This window comes from Anabrus simplex, chromosome 9 (genome assembly GCF_040414725.1).
Source record: "Anabrus simplex isolate iqAnaSimp1 chromosome 9, ASM4041472v1, whole genome shotgun sequence".
In the NCBI taxonomy this organism is placed as follows: domain Eukaryota; kingdom Metazoa; phylum Arthropoda; class Insecta; order Orthoptera; family Tettigoniidae; genus Anabrus; species Anabrus simplex.
Window position 1 is genome coordinate 36,741,835 of NC_090273.1, and position 17,679 is coordinate 36,759,513.

General features: G+C 42.2%; 1 protein-coding gene across 1 annotated transcript in view; it reads right to left on the reverse strand.

Annotated features, from left to right (window-relative positions):
• Positions 1-17,164, reverse strand: part of LOC136881160 (uncharacterized) — a 50,912-nt gene extending 33,748 nt beyond the window's left edge. Inside the window, exons 1-2 of the mRNA XM_067153823.2 lie at positions 17,091-17,164; positions 11,915-12,091 (exon numbers count right to left, since the gene is read on the reverse strand). Of these exons, the coding sequence (XP_067009924.2) occupies positions 11,915-12,091; positions 17,091-17,142 (229 nt within the window). The 5' untranslated portion in view covers positions 17,143-17,164. The remainder of the gene's footprint in view (positions 1-11,914; positions 12,092-17,090) is intronic.
• Between the last annotated feature and the right edge of the window lie 515 nt (positions 17,165-17,679).

Below are 17,679 nucleotides of genomic sequence, written 5' to 3' on the forward strand. Positions count from 1 at the left end.
CCCTGCCCCATTGGACAACGAATCTGAACGTCGTGCATCATTGAGTAACATCCGTTCTGAATTAACTTCCTTGCCATTGAAACCTTTACCTACTATGTCACCCGGGTTTAGCAGCTTGCCTCATCCATTGGCAATGTTGCTCAGAGGTATTTCTAAGTTTTCCGTTAATACCACCAGTGATGTAATTTCATTTTTAAGATTTCTAGTTGAATTTCAGGATTATGCCCTTGTGTTTTCTCTGTCTCCATGTCAAATTTTGCAAATTATCTATCCGTATGCTATTGGTATTCTCTCAGATAAAATCGTAAGAGCCATTGCCGAGCAATCATCTATTGAGGATTTCCATGCCCATTTGCTAGCTAACTTCATCCCGGCTAGGGCCAGGTCCTCCCTTATTCAGAAGTACTATTATCGTGTACAGCGCTTGGATGAAAACTTGGCTGATTTCATACAGGACATTAAGTTTTATACTAGGGTGTTTGCCCTTCATTTTTCGGAAGATCAGATTGTACAGGCTATTGTAGAGGGAATTTCACCTCCCTATAGGTCATATTTGTGTTTCGCGGCGTGCCCGCAAACTTTCTCTGAACTTGAAGCATTGGCCGTCTCAGCGGAAGGAGTTAGATACGCCGATTCTTTGCGTGTCGCGAAAGAACCCCCGCCGTCCTTTAGTAACACTCGGCCTCCACCTCGCCGACCAGTCAGTCCCCGTAAATGTTATGCTTGCGGGTCGCCTGACCATCTGCGCAACAAGTGTCCACTGATCAAGTCAAGTGGGACAAGGAATGGAGCCGGGTCATCACAAGGCTGTTTTAAGTGTGGGGCCTTCTCACATATCGCCAAGAATTGCCCAAACTCAAATGGCACCCCCTCCTGCTCAACTTCTGGTGCAAATTCCACCTATGCCAATAATAAAAAGTGACTAGTGGCTTCGGCTGAGTCGACTAATCCATCTTCCCGAGACTCAGCCCCTAGTAAACAGGTTGTAAATGCAGAGAACGATCAGCCTTCAAATTCATCTTTTGAATGCCCTAAAGAATGTCTTAGGATTGCGGCGGATACCCCCGCACCTGTTCCTTTTCTTAAGATTGAGTTAAATAACGAGCCTATAACAGCTCTCTTAGATTCAGGCAGTGTTTGTTCGATTATTTCGGCTGAATGGTATTCTAAATTGAAATCGGTTTTTAAACTTCCTGACTATGTCTCTTCTCCTGTTCAATACGTTTCGGCTAATTCATCTCCATTAGAAATTCTAGGTTCCTTACTGGTCAAAATTCGTATTTTTAAGTTTACATGGAAAGTTAAATTGTTTGTGGCCAAGCAATTGTCTTGCCCCATTATATTGGGAGCTGACTTTATTTCTCACACTGGTCTTGTGCTCGATCTCCAGTCTAGGTCGTGCACATTCAAATTTGCTTCTAATTGTAAAATCCCACTATTAAAGTGTAATTCTGTGTCATGTTCTTCTATTTCGCCTACCCAGGATGAGATGTTGTTAGACCTTAGACATCTACCTGGGGAGCAGGCTGATAGTATTCGCAAACTGTGTCAGTCGTTTCCCGAGGTGTTCTCTGATACTCTTGGTGTTACTGACCTTATTGAATACAAAATTGAGGTCACGGATTCGATTCCTGTCCGTTTTCCACCTTATAGGCTATCTCCACCTAAAATGAAGGCTCTGAAAGAAATTATCGATCAGACGTTGAAGGATGGTATTATTAGGCCCTCTAAGTCGGCGTATTCATCGCCTATTTTTCTAGTCCCGAAACCCCAAGGAGGCTTCAGGCCTGTCATTGATTACAGGGCTCTCAATCGGAAGGTGGTGTTGCAATCTGTGCCCCTTCCTGACCTTCATTCTTGTTTTTCATGGTTTCGTAAGGCCAAGTTCTTCACCATCTTGGACTTGAATCAGGCCTATAATCAAATTCCCCTTGCCGAAGAGTCTAAACACCTTACAGCGTTTGCCACGGACTGGAATTTATATGAATACAACCGCGTACCTTTCGGGCTCCCCACGGGGGCAGCTGTGCTCACTAGGCTACTAGATAGGGTCTTCTCCGACATCAAATTCGAGTACTTATATCACTACTTAGATGATGTCGTCGTATTTTCAGAGACTTTTGAAGAACATCTAGATCATCTGCGAGAAGTTCTCGATCGCCTTCGTAAGGCTGGGTTAACTGTTAAGTTGTCCAAGGTTGCCTTTGCTAAGCCCTCTATGTCATTCCTAGGGCATATTGTGTCACCCGATGGTGTAGCAGTCGATCATTCTAGAACACAGGCCATCCGTGATTTTAAACCTCCCAAGGACATTAAAGGTATCGCCAGGTTCATTGGTATGGTGAATTTCTTCAGGAAGTTTATTCCTAACTTCGCTAATAGAGCGGCGCCCTTAAACCTTCTTCGTAGGAAAGGCATCAAATTCGAGTGGGGACCTTCTCAACAAGCCGCTTTTGAAGACCTTAAATTAGCTCTCTGTAATGCCCCTGTACTTGCTATGCCTGATTTCTCGAAGAAATTCATCGTCCAAACCGACGCGTCGTCGTCGGCGGTAGCTGCAGTCCTTCTTCAAGAGACTGAACTAGGGAGGCGCCCCATCGCCTATGCATCTAGGACTCTCTCGGCTCAAGAAGCAAAGTACTCCATATATGAGCTTGAAGGTTTGGCAGTCTTATTCGCCTTAGAAAAGTTCCGTCTCTATCTGGAACACGTCAAATTCGACCTGGAGACAGATAATCAAGCCTTAAGCTGGGTCTTAGGTAGACCGCGTCGTACTGGTCGTATAGCCCGCTGGGCCATTCGTATTTCTGCCTTCCAGTTTGATGTTAGACATATCAGAGGTACCGAAAATGTTGTGGCTGATGGACTCAGCCGTATGTTTTCTAACGACGTCGAGACCCAGGAACCGGCCGACAGTTCATCACCTCCCGAGTTCATACTATCTGGTGTTAATGCCATCTTAACAGATGCTCCCATGCTTTTTAGCGATATCGAGAAATACCAACGTGAAGATCCGACGCTGGCTCCGATAATGGAAACCCTTTCTTCTGGGGAACATGTTGTCCCTTATGTTCTGAGGAATGGTGTTCTATGTTGCCCTTCGAGGCATGATAAGATGATGAAAGTTGTTGTTCCAGCGGTTCTTGTACCTATGATCTTCAAGTATTATCATGAGACCCCATTAGGAGGGCATCTTGGTATCTTTAAAACTCGTGAAAAGATTCGTGATATGTTCATCTGGAAGGGTATGGACGGTGAAATCCGTGAACTAGTAAAGGCTTGTAAATCCTGTTTGGTTAGTAAACCGACCATGTCCACCAAGGTAGGCCTCTTGTCTTCTCAGCAAGCGTCGCGCCCCATGGAACGCCTGTATATTGATTATGTAGGACCCTTCCCCCAGTCGAAGGGAAATGCCAACAAGTTCATCTTTGTGTGTGTAGATGGTTTTACCAGATTTTCTTGGTTATTTCCGACTAAGCTGGCTACCGCTCAGTCCACCATTACTTGCTTAAATTCTATTTTTGCTTCTTTTGGTCCGTGCCAATATATTGTATCCGATAATGCTAAGGCTTTTACATCTAATTTATTTCGTAAATTCTGTTTTGACTTATCCATCTCTCATGTAACTACTTCTGCTTATTACCCTCAACCATCTCTGGCTGAACGGGTTAATCGTAATCTCAGGTCCGCACTTATTGCCTATCATCATGAAGATCATTCTAGGTGGGACACGTCCCTGCATTGGTTAGCTTTTGCTTTGAATTCAGCGGTTCATGAATCTCATAAGTTTACTCCAGCTTCTTTAATGTTCAAGTTTGTTCCCAACTCGCCGCTCTCTAACCTCTGGTCTCTGAGTGACATTCTACCCGAGACAATAGATCCGGACAACATTAAAGATCTTTGGAAGAAGGCTAAAGCCAATCTTAAAGTGTCTCATGAAAAGGTTAGGGAAAGGTATGATCGTGGACGGACACCCACCCCTTTGAAGGTAGGTGACCAGGTTATGGTCAAGAATTTTGTTCCCGCGGGCAAGCTTGCCCCCAGATTTCATGGGCCATGCATCATTCTCGATTTTCTTACGCCGGTTACATTGTTAGTAAGCAATCCACCCACCGAGAGGATATTTAGGGTTCACCTGTCCCAGGTGAAACCGGTGTAAATTTTGTGTCAACTTGCTTCATATAATTTGATAGGAATATGATGGTTATATTTTTTTTGAGTTCCACTCTTAAGGCATTCTGCTCCTTCTATTTTATTTTATATGTAAGCATTTCTTGTAAACCTCCCCCGATTGTTAAACTGCCATCCTGTCCTTGTCACGGCCATTACCACGCTCCCGTCTCCTGCTCCACTACACACAGTGGCTGGCTTAGATGAAATGCCATGGATATCTGCACGCCGCTGGCCCCTCGATCTCTCTACATGCCTGTGCCCTCAAAAGAAACATGATGGTCCAACACAATTCTGCCGCCTAGTTTTAATGTTTCAGTGCCCCCGCAGCCGCGCGGCGCCGTGCCGCAACTTGGTTCGAGGAAGGGCCCCCTCGGCCCCAGCGAGGACGACATGTGCACGGCGAGCCGGAGCTCTCCTCCCGGCCAAGGCTGACGTGCGGCGCACGACCTGCTACTTGCCCGCAGCCTGTATATGTTCACCGCGGGCGCGGCGTGCTTCAACACCTCTGCTCCCCTCATAGTGCGGGCGAGCGGTATCTCAGGGTACTTGAGGGGTCCGAGCGGCTTCCTTTGGACGCAAGCTGTAACGGCCGGTCTGGCCATCCAACTTAGCCTACATCAACTACATAGACATTCCTGTTCAACCTTAATACCGTTTCATGGGAATTCAACAGCAATATTTGGTGGACATTGCAAAATTTTTCTTCACTTTTAAGTATTAAAAGTTTATCTTCAGAATTCAACTACTACAAACAGAAAGACTTTACTTCACCTGCAACCACAAAATTTTGAAACTGAAACAAACCAAATTAAGAAAATCTCATAAATGCTTCTGCAATCTATCTTCATATTCACATCATAACTTGGAACTTGTTTCAAACTGACTTCATGTGTCACCCCTGGAGGAACTTTTGGGGGGGGAGGTCTGTACCGGGCGGTACACCTCCACTCCGCTAATTTAAAATGTGCGCCTGTGGAAACTCCTCTGCTGGAGGAAGTCTGAACTTTATTTACCCTATTCATTTTCTAGTTTCTCAGAAGATGTCACCACCTGGAAATTTTTGAGTTTGTGAACTGTGTCATTTATGATGTATTTTTGTTTTGTTTGAAGTAAGAAGTGTGAACTTTCTCTTCTAGAGGACACCACTGAAAAACTACAATAGTACACCCTAGTGGGAAGAAAAATAACTGTTCTTTGGAGAAAATTTTATTTCTAAAGTTTGTTCTTTGTTAAATTTCTTTCTGTTATTGTTTAAGTTGGCTGTATACCCCTCTCTTTCCCCTTGTTTTGCATTTGACCAATCCCGAATTTCTGTTATTAATTTCTGACCAATCATAGGTATCTTCCCTCAACTTGAATATGTTTCTATACCCTAGCCAATAAAAAGTTTGTGGGAGGGTGTTTTCTTTCCCCTAACACCTAGAACCTTCCGCGAGAGGATATAAACTGCTGATTTTTGGGTCTCCGGGCCACTTCTGTTCCATCTTTCAGTGTATTAAGTACATAGCAGGAGGCGGGAAGCGCCTCTTTCTTCGACAGCGGTCAACAATAAGGTAATGGCCGATTAATAAATTCTTTCTTTGCTAGCTCAGCAGTTTAACTCTCGGGGCGGGTGCGAAGCGTTCTACCATGTAACCTTTCCTAAAATGTAACGATCTTTTCGTCTATTCTCTTTTACGCTGCATATTGGGATAGAGAGTGCTAACCCTCTCGAGCTCCCACTCATATTGTTTTGAGGTGAACTTATTTTTCCTCAACCTATTCTTCGTTAATGTAAAACAAATTGTTCTCTTCTTAAGTCACCTCTTTAGTATGGGATTAGCCCTTGTATTAACGGCCTAGCGCCAAGTAGGTCTTAATCAAGTGTATTAGGAGTGCAAGTTCGCCTCCTCTCAAATTGTTATTTTAGAGGTCATTTAATTAACATTCTTTTCGTTTAATAGACCTCAGTAGATTGGGTATTTTACCCCTGTGTTTGAAGGTGGAGTTTGGTGTGACCTGGGAGAGGCTTAAATTTGAGAGCGAGTGGCTCTTTTGAAAATTGTATGTTGTATGCCTCGAGGAGGCTTTTCAGTGTAATTTGGAGCAAGGGCTCCTAGGTATGAATGGGGTTTTCTGCCCCTCTGTTAGAACTTGTGTTTGGGGTAAAACTGAGCTGATTGCCCAAGTATTGTGAATTCGGGGCGCGAAGTCCAAATTCTGTAAATATTGTAACTACCTTATTTGACTTGCTATTCTGTACCTGCCATGCTTGTTACTTATTTATTTTGAAAAGAAAATATAACCGTATTAAATTTTAAATTTAGTTTACATGCACTATAATTTCGTAGCTTGAGATCCATTCACACCCGCACCTTCTTTCACCTCTACCTACCGCTAAAACACGGTAACAATAATAATAATAATAATAATAATAATAATAATAATAATAATAATAATAATAATAATAATAAAATACAGATAAAATCATACAATAATAAAAATACACATATCATCTTGTAACGGGATTTGAACCGTTACACTGTGTGTCCACTTTGGCTTACTTGTGTCAGGCTCCTCACTTTATCTCTCCTGTCCGATCTCCCTTGGCCAACTCTTGATCTCTTCCGACACCGACGGAGTATTTTTTTTTAGTTTCACGCCCTTTGCGACCCTCCCCTTTCTTCTGCCGATACCTTCGTTGTTGGAAGGGTCGGACCTCTCCCATTTTTCCTCTGATCAGTGTTATGAGAGGACAGGCTTCTTGGCTGAATGATCAGCGTCGAGGCCTTCGGTTCCCGGCCGGGTCCGGGATTTTAATCGCGTCTGATCATTTTTTATGGCTCGGGGACTGGGTGTTTGTGTTTGTCCCAACACTTTTCTCTTCATATTCATACTACAGTACCACCCACTAAAGAAATACGCAGTAGAGATAACATCCCTCCACAAGGGTTGGCGCCAGGAAGGTCATCCTGCTGTAAAACAGGACCAAATCCACGTGTGCGACACAGTTCGCACCCGTGACTCCACAAGCGTGGGAAAAGTTGTCGAGGAAGAAGTGTTATAGAGGATAGTTCTCAGCTCAAAACTTCCTCTTCAAACAGTAATCACTACCATTAAGAGTGCTAGTTTCTCATAGAGATGTAACACTACCCGTGCCCATATCACTATTAATATGATTGTGATGTTTATAAAAAATGCGGTCGATGTTTAGAAATATCGGTCGATGTAACAGATATGATCGATATATCCTAGGCTTGGAGACTTTAGGGACGCCTCATACAACTAAAGCACTGTGTATACACACTTTTGACTGAAACGTCTTCCAAATTGCGGAGGGTGACAAATCAATTTAATGCTTTACTTGAAACTGAAAAAAAGTATTATATATACGGGAATGGTTAATATTTATACTAATTTATATATATAGAGAGACTGTGAGTTTGTTTGTATGTAAGGGGTAATCTCGAAAAGTACTCGACCGCTTTTGAAATTTCCTTCGCCATTTGAAAGATTATTCCGGAATTAATGGCACGTGGCCTCCGGAGACGCTTGGTGTATGTCTTTCGAGTTGGCGCCTGTTAAGCGACCTGCGCATCTGTGGGAATGGGGCCCTACCTATGATGGGTTATAATTCTGAAGAAGGCACACGCACCCAGCCCTCGAAGGTTAAAATCCCCGACCCGGCCAGGAATCGAACCCGGGACCCCTTCGACCAAAGGCGAGTACGCTAACCATTTAGCCATAGAACCGGGTATCAGTCCAGTGAACATAGGCAATATATCATCCTGGAATATGAACGGGTGCCCATGAGAAACGTGACCGAAGACAAAATGGCAGCAGTAATAAATCTAAATATATTTGTATGTTCGCCGGTCTGTATATTTTTACTTATGGAGTTCAAATTTAGCAAGTGGTACCTTTGGTTAACATATAGGCTACTTAACATCGCACTATATCTTAAGTGAGGCATGCGATGATAGAAAATATGAACCAAGTCAGATGAAAACTTACGCGTGGGACCCTTAAAATTGCATACGCTGCCTACCCGGTTAGCCCTGTTGAACAGTGGTGTGCATGGGGTGTACTTAAAATTAGATTTTCCAGAAAAAAGTTTATATGATTTTCTTCGTATCTGTGATCGTTTTCGGAAATAAAAACTGTTTTTCTATGTTTTGGTGCATGCTTTATCGTTGGCCTATTGACGTGACAGTTACCCACTACGATGATACTCATCTCTCTCTCTGTAGTTACTTTTGAATAGATTTGCGCTGGATGATGTCACATTCTCACCCCTGTCCCTGCAACTACTTTAACGTTTGACGTAAAGACTTCTATCTTTTCGTTCCGACGTTGGTTGTAATTCTAGCGCTAAAACGCCCGACACAAAACGTGACGCTATTTTGAAACGCTGTGTCCGTGTCTATTAAAATATCGGCATTATATTTATATAGTTGCAAATAAGTACTCCTAAACTACAATTTGATAAAAAAAATTCTATGACTTCACCCGTCAAAACAAGATGGTCCCCCAAAATACCCCATTTTGGAGGCACTGCATTCGAAGCCAATCGTTATAACTTCGGGATCGCTAGTCCGATTTCGAAAAACAAAGTGTTGTTTGAAAGCCTATACAGTGTGGTCGGAAACAACAGAAACAGAGTATAAACGCGTTAGAGGGTTGGTCATACTGATAATTTGAAAATAATTCGATATATCACGCTGTTATTATGTTATAACCTCCTGAAGTTGGGCAATCGGATCGCTTCGCGGGCGAATTTAAATGGACTTTACCAGTCGATGCTGCTAAATTTGGACGTGGGTGGCTTAAGACCGTCTCGAGAACCATGCCGAGAAATTAGTAGGTTCCAGCCGATATCATCGTAGCAGTGGTGTGCTCTGAGCCCCATCTACCCCAGCGCTGCTGGGGCGAAGAATTTTGTATTTATATTTTCGTATTATTCCTTATAACACTTTTTATAAAGTAAAAAAAAAATGCAGACAGCTAAGTCAAGCCAGATACAGCTTTCTCGACAATCCGCTCGCTCTTCAGCAGTTCAGTACTCTCCAACGAGATGGATTTATTTGCTGGCGCGAAAGAGTGTTACCCCAGCGAAATTCAAGTCGCTGTGTTGACGCATGCCCTTGAAGCCTCCTCGACCTGGGGAGCCGGGGTGTGGGCTGTGGACCACCCTCAGGATTCACAGCGTCTCACGGCGAGAGGCCAGCTAGCTTGGGAAAGGTATTTTAGACGTAATAGTTCACACTCAAAGTGTTCAGCGCCACGCATCAGACGCTACAAGAAAATTATTAATATGGTAACAGTATAGACGCTAGCACATCGTCTTGCTAATAAAAAGAGAGCTGTTTTATGAGATCAATTGTAATAAAAGTATATAGGCTATTAAACTTTTGGATTTCGGCATGTATAAAGTTTTTGAGATTAGGCCTATTCATTGATGGCACGTACACTCGGGAAAATATTTAGGTTGTCCAGCATGAACACAGACAAGCGCGAAGTACAATAGTTTTGTATTTTGTTGCTGTACACCCGTGGGTTTTCCTGTAATGGTGGTACGGACTGGGAACTTTTACAGTGTTGTTCTTGTGTTGTGGATAAAGTTTTCACGGGTTCTGTGGCTTTCTTTGTGAATATAAGTGTTATTCATCGTGAGGAATACTTTCCCACGTCTGTCATCCCTCACTCAGTTTAGGTTAGAATTTTAAGTTAAAAAAACAAAACGCCCCAGTACATTTCTGTGAAAATCATAATTGTACGATTACGATCCATCACCGGGTGAAACTGTAAATGCATTGTTTAAAATCTGCTGTAAAATATGTTATGATTCTGCTGTGAGTACCAATTTGGAAATGGTAATGTGGCTGTGAAATTTTTTTCAGCTGGGGTAACGAACGTGTCGTCGTAACGTGCTTGTTATGGGGCGATCTTGTCAGCATGGAAAACCTTATTCCCTCTACTGGTTCTCTCAAGCCGGTCTTAAACCACGTACAGATTTAGCAACACTGCCTCGCAAAACCCATTTTAATTCACCCGCGAAGCGATCTGATTGGCTAACTTCAGCAGCTGATAAAATGACAACGGCACGAGATATCGACGTATTTTTTTTCAAATTACTTACCAGTATGACCAACGCTCTAATGCTGATATACCCGGTTCACGTTGTTTACATCCACTATGTATAATACCCAACACAGAGGTCTAAAATAATTTCAGTTGGTGAAGCCGTTAGCGACGAACGTCTCTTTGAAAACAATATTTTTCGTGAACTTTTCGACAAATGTTCATACTGTCCAATTTTAAACTTCAATAAAGCAAGCAAAGACGTCCAAATACTCCACCATTGATAAGATGACTAAATACTGAACGAAATGAGACCATAATCAGCTCTGCAGGTCCAAAATCGACTGCACAACGATCAAAAAGAATATCATTATGGAAGGCGCCAACACGCGGCTTCGAGCGCGTCAAGTGCGCCCGTAAAATGAAATGTCGTATGGCTTTAGTGCCGGGATATCCCAGGACGGGTTCAGCTCGCCAGGTGCAGGTCTTTCTATTTGACATCCGTAGGTGACCTGCGCGTCGTGATGAGGATGAAATGATGATGAAGACAACACATACACCCAGCCCCCGTGCCATTGGAATTAACCAATTAAGGTTAAAATCCCCGACCCGGCCGGGAATCGAACCCGGGACCCTCTGAACCGAAGGCCAGTACGCTGACCGTTCAGCCAACGAGTCGGACAGTGCGCCCGTGGAAGTGGACGATAGCATCGATACTATTGTTCGGTCGATTTGGCAGGCATCTGCCGTGCCTATACGTAGAGGGCCCCGCACGGATGCGGATATCCGCGAATTTAGTCTGTGGGCTGATGCAAACCCTGACAGTACGGATAATATTGCTGGCAATTTCTAAATACAGTGATTATGTCTATTGATTTTCACGCAGGTATCTACTCTATACATCTCGAGAAGTTAGTGGTTCACACATTTCATGCAGTTATTGTCGCTTGAGGTGAGGTGACCCTTGACACTGGTATGGGAGAATAGTGATTTAAAACGAGCCTTGAGTCCATAAAGCCGCAAATCTGATACAAGCCTTACTGGCTCCTGCCAGTGAAAGGAAGGAACAAATGTTCCGAAAGAGAATCACTCAATATATCGGTAGCTGATGCTGATGTAAGAGGAAATCCCTAATAAACGTGTCACTGTAGGGGTCTGGTGCCATGTATCAGGTCTATTGTATTATGTTATCAGATCTAACCGTTTAAATTCTTTGGGTGTAATATAGTTAAATAGTTGCAATATCTGCGGATAACCATTCGCGGATGCGGATAATATTTTGTTTAACCGCGCAAGGCTCTACCTATAGGGCAAATGTCTGTGAAGGTCATAGTAAAGTAGCGGAAAATCGCTAGTTTTGCTAATTAGAATTTGGACAGAAATACTTATTCTAAGTCAACAAAAATTATCAAGGGCAATGAATGAACATAGTAAATTTTTATTAGCTTATTAGTCAGTGGTTATACTTCATGGTTAATTTTTATGACAGTTTCTTCCGTGTGATGTTTTTCTACGACTGCAAATTCACTCCAAGATGTGGGAGGGGTAAACTCGGAAACTACTCGTGACATGAATTATATTTTTACAGCTACTAACCACAGCATGTATGTACAAAGTGATGGTAGTGGTGGTGGTGGTGGTTATTACTGCTGTAAGAGGAAGTACAGAGAGTAATACTTACAGTCAAAGAAAGGCAGGCACGCGTCACAACAGCCGCAGTCATCTCCGTCGACGACAAAAACATCAGGGAGAGTGCAGTCACCTGGTTCGAGATGGTGGCATCGAGCACAACGTTGAGGACAGCCCGCCATGTTGAAGTAGTCAAAAGGTATGGCACAGACAAGCTGTGTCACCAGTGCTGACAAAACAAATGTTCATCAAGTTAGAAAATCCTTCTTTGTAGAAATATACTGTATATAATACGTACAAATATTCGCATATTATTAACAAACTTGGCAAATTCGATCCTGGCTCAGTCCGATGGTAGGCCTATTCGAAGATACTCAAATACGTCAGCCTCTTGTCTGTAGATATCACGTAAAATAACTCTTGTGGGACAAAATTCAGCCACCTAGGTGTGTTCGAAAACTATAAACATGTATTTAGCGGGACGTAAAACCACTAACATTATTATAATTATGTACTAACAACAGTTTTCCCACTGAATCCGATATTAACCGATACTCTATCTTTATGGACATCTATCACTGTATACAGTATAATTTTAGGTCAATTATTATTCTGAAGGCTAATGCCTTGTCGATACAACTACTCTCTTTTTTTCATTGGCTGTTCGTTTCAGTTCCATGTAATTGTCACAACTAACCTCTTCTTGATGTCGTAAAAATACTTCATCCTAGGTCTTTCTCTTCCCTTCTTTCCCAGCACTTTCCCTTCAAGACTGTTAGTGATGAAAGTGTTGTGTCTGATGACATGTCCAATAAATTTTAATTTCCTGTTCTCTATTCCCTTTAATAATCTTCTCTCTTCTTTAACTTCCCTTAAGACTTCCAGGTTGGTTTTTCTTTCCACCCAACTCGTTCTGGTCATTTCCCGCTATATACACATTTCAGCAGCTTCAAGTCAATTCCTTTCTATTCGTAATTTACCCAGAGTCCAACTCTCACTTCCATACAAAAGTGTACTCCATACAAATGATTTTGCAAAGGATTTTCCGACATCTTTATTCATGTGTGTGTTGGTTAAAATGTTTTTCTTACTCATAAATGCCTGTTTTTCCAAAGCTATTCTTCTCTTTACTTCCAAGAAGCATCTATTATCCTCTGTTATCATAGTACTAAGATAACAGAATTGTTTCACCTGATCAATTCTGACTTCATCAATTTTAATAATGGTTTTTCATTTCTTCCATATTTTTCCGTACTACCATTACTTTCGTTTTCCGTTTGTTTACTTTTAATTTCCATAGTTTAAGAGTGCCTGAGAGGACTTGGAGAATTCTATTCATTTCTTTTTCTGAGTCTGCAATTAATACGATGTCGTCTGCAAATCTGATACAATGTATCCTTTCACCATTGACTTTTATTACCTTTGTCTTCTCCTTCATGATCTGAATAGCTTCCTTAATGAACATGTTAAATAAATAAGGGGATATAATTTTATGTAATAATAATAATAATAATAATAATAATAATAGTAATAATAATAATAATAACACACACTACCTGATCAAAAGTATCTGGACGCCTCTATGTGATGCGGAATTGACCCTTAAATGTCACAACAGGCGGATCCGCCAGTATAAAAGTAGGCGGGGAGTACTGTGTTGTCAGTAGAGAAGCTGTAACAGCAAAATGGGTCGGTCAGGAGCGCTCAGTGGCTTGGAACGTGGACTAGTCATTGGATGTCACCTGAGTAACAAATCTATCAGGGATGCCATAAAGCTGCATCTGTGAGGTAATGGTTTGTGGACAGTAACATTCCTGAAATGGACAGGCCTTCTCTGAGTCCCGACCTGAACCCAATGGAACGCCTGCACGGTTGCTAGGTAACATTGCCTGACCATCCATCCATACCTTACATCACCGCCTGCTCGGTTGCTATGGTTACTCATTCGACATACATTTTGTCGCGTCACGTTGCACAAATTTTCGGACGACTCCCAACTATAAGACATACTTATGTCAAACCTGGGGCATAGACGCCTAAGAAAGATTCATTTTATTCTACCATCGTAGTGGAACAGTTGGACTGCTTGCTACTCCCTAGTGATGAAGCTACAGTATTTTACGCCATCTTACCGCTCCCTTGTCCTGCAGTGCGTATCTCACATCGCTGTAAATGTCTAGTGCGCAATCCGGTGATACCTGAACTTAAATATAGTATTTCTAGAATTTCTATTTAGATTTTTCTCCTGATGTAATAAACAAACTAATTTACACTGAGTAAGGGCTGCCGACGGTGGGATTCGAACCCACCATATACCGAATGCAAGCTCACAGCTATGCGATCCTAAACGAACGGTCAAATCGCTCAGTTACGTTTTATGCGGCTGCTTTCAATATCGTAGATTTATTTGTAGGCATATTAAGCCTATAAGCAACTTTGGTGAGTTAGAATTGAGCTTCATGATTTTGTTGGTCTTCTTGATATTTCCTTAAAAATGCTTGTGGACATGGATAGATTTTGCCTAGCGAATAATGGCTGAAAAATATTACAAACGGAAGCGTAACGAAATCATACTTCCCTAATGTACGGAGTATATTGAATTTTCTAAACTAAACCTAAGCCATAATATGACAGCTATGGCCATAGATCGTGGGAAATTTGGTGAATACTTCTTTAGGTTATTATTATAATAATAATTATTATTATTATTCTTTTTACGTCGCACTAACTATTTTTACGGTTTTCGGAGACGCCGAGGTGCCGGAATTTTGTCTCGCTGGAGTTCTTTTACGTGTCAGTAAATCTATTGACACGAGGCTGACTTATTTGAGCACCTTCAAATACCACCGGACTGAGCAAGGATCGAACCTGCCAAGTTGGGCTCAGAAGGCCAGCGCTCTACTGTCCGAGCTACTCAGCGCGGCAGGTTCAACATAATGGATGAGTGTGTGATGAAAGAAATCCTCAGAGAGTTGACCATATCCTTTGGAAGTGTAAGTTATTGAATTCCAGAATAATCGAACTTTGTAGAAGAGTTATAAACTCAATGGGCCATTGGACGGGGGAGAAGTATGAATTAATGGACGAAAACTTGAAAGAATTTTCTAAATCTGTAAACAAAATAATTATAACATCTTATAACGAAACCCCCTGTGAGTGCGGGACGCAGATGAAGAATACACCCACGGTATCCTCTGCCTGTCGTAAGAGGCTACTAAAAGGGGAGACCAAGAGATGATGACATTAGAACTGTACCAGGAGGCAATATAATTAATTGTATGTAGGTATCGAGTTAGTTTGCCTTTGCTGGCGAGATGTACCGTTTACAGTACACTTTGTCTTCTGGTATGGGCTAGAATAAATTTGTTAGTTTCATTGACCTGTCTGTCTCATCCTTGGCTTTGACAATATGAAAGTGACCGAGGTATGAGTGATGCTAGTAATACCATTCCTTATGCAGGCAGTCGCTGTTATGAATGATGTGAAAATATTGCTCATAGGGTCGGTCGATGCATGCATTTCAGTGGTCTTCGCAAAAGTGATATGTAATAGCAACTTCTGGCTCGTGTGGAAAGCAACGGGAAACTACCTCACTCATTTTCATAGTATCCCTGTTCAGTGACACCTATTCTATCTATGGCAGCTGTTGGGGGGCTGTGGAGGATGAAACCAGCCTTCGGGCTGAATATCCAACATACATACATTATGTATATACACAAGCAAGCCGTATTGCATTTTGTAATGAAAAATTATTCTTCTACAGCTTTGCCCCATACTTATGGGGTCACGGATGCGGACTGTGTCACACCTGGGAATATGGCATTGTTTTAGGCCGAATGCCCTTCCTGACACCCACCCTATATGGAGGGATGTAATCACTATTGCGTGTTTCTGTGGTAGTTGATAGTGTCGTGTGTTGTCTGAATATGAAGAGGAAAGTGTTGGAACAAACACAAACACCCAGTCTCCAAGCCAGAAGATTTAGTCAGACGCGATTAAATTCCCACACCGGCCGGGAATCGAAGCCGGGACCCTCTGAACCGAAGGCCTCAACGTTGCCCATTCAGCCAAGGAGTCGCAGATATTTTTTAATGAAGAATGCTATTAATAAATTCAAGACAGACAGACACTTCGCACTCGTACATTTTCTCCGCTACTCGAAAAGCATAGAAACCATGGATATGTTTCTGGGGTTATACGACGAGAGAGTGAGTGTAGATTCTTTCCTTGTTCCCCTCTTAGCAGCCTCTTACGACTTGCAGGCGTTAGAGATAATGCATCCTTTGACTCCATCCACAGGGGAGATATAGAGTTTCGATAAATCGAAAGAAAAACGAGTGTATTCACAAAAATTATGGTAAGACTCATGACTTGTGAGACAATGAAAGCTATTATATACCTCGTAAATATTATATATATATATAAAATTATTATTATTATTATTAGCCAGTCCTGTGGTGTCTGTGGCCTGCCTGTCTGTTAATTCCAAGGTCCTGAGTTAGATTTTCGGCCAGTTCAAGGATTTTAATTCTGAACTGAGGAGTAGAACGGTGTTCACTTGATACGAGATTTTCTCAAGCTCTTAGTTACAGGAAGAAAACGCACAGTGAGAAGATGGCGCTACTGACCAAGTATACATAGCTGAACACTGGTTGTCATGGTTACAACGGTGTCTGGAAATTGATGACGCTAACTCCAGATAGACTCAATCCAAAAATATATGGATGTTAAAACTGCAATAAACTTACTTTCGACCAAGCGAGCTGGCCGTGCGGTTTCGAGCGCGAAGCTGTGAGATCGCATTTGGGAGATAGTGGGTTCCAACACCACTGTCGGCAGCTCTGAAAATGGTTTTCCTTGGTTTCCCCATTTTCACACCAGACAAATGCTGGGACTGTACCTTAATTAAGGTCTCGACCGCTTTGTTTCCATTCCTGACCTTCTTCTATCCCATCGTCGCCGTAAGACCTATCTCTGTCGGTGCGATGTAAAGCAACTTGTGTGAACTGACTTTCGACTTTTGTGTATGCAATCCGAGACAAGAAGAAAGTACGAGACACGAGGAGACATATTTTTCGACCAACAAAGAAATTCTCATTCTTAAAATTTTCCATACTTCCTGCCTTGAATATAAGATACGCGTCAAATGATTTGAGTTGGTAACGCTGGGTATAGAAGCCAAAACATTCAATTCTGATAACTCTATATGATAGTGCAATGGTACCTACCTGCCACTGCGATTGCCTTCATGATGGACACCTTGTGGTCGCCGTTCAACATGAGCGCTGCACTGCTGACTAATGTCTCCCATACACTGCCACTGTTTCAGTGTTCAAGGAGAGCGAACGCAAAGCGAAATCTTGTGCAATGGTATTCCAGGCAGAAGATTTAGATTGTGTTCTTGGTACAACAACTGTTGAGTCATCAACTCATTTATCGAGAATAAGCGGGAATGTAATACGATTCTCTAATTAAGGGTCGTGTTCTAGAACAATACTTTGACACAAAGTCTACTTTATATCCAGCAAAGTCACCATTTTCCTATTTACAGTCAAGACTAGAGGCGGAAAAATATCGATAGTGCTATCGATAGTTATCGATAGCGACCACTATCATCTCATATCGATAGTCAGTTGCCTACTACCGATAGTCAACGATAGGGTTTTTTCCCCCTCATTGGCTTATTTTATACCCTAACAGAAATTGTACCGCTGTTTGCAGTTACCGTAACTGGTGAGGAGTTTGTTCCAATTCAAAGGTGTGCATTTAAGTATCTCTGTGTACCTGCGACTTCAGTGCCGGCAGAAAGACTATTTA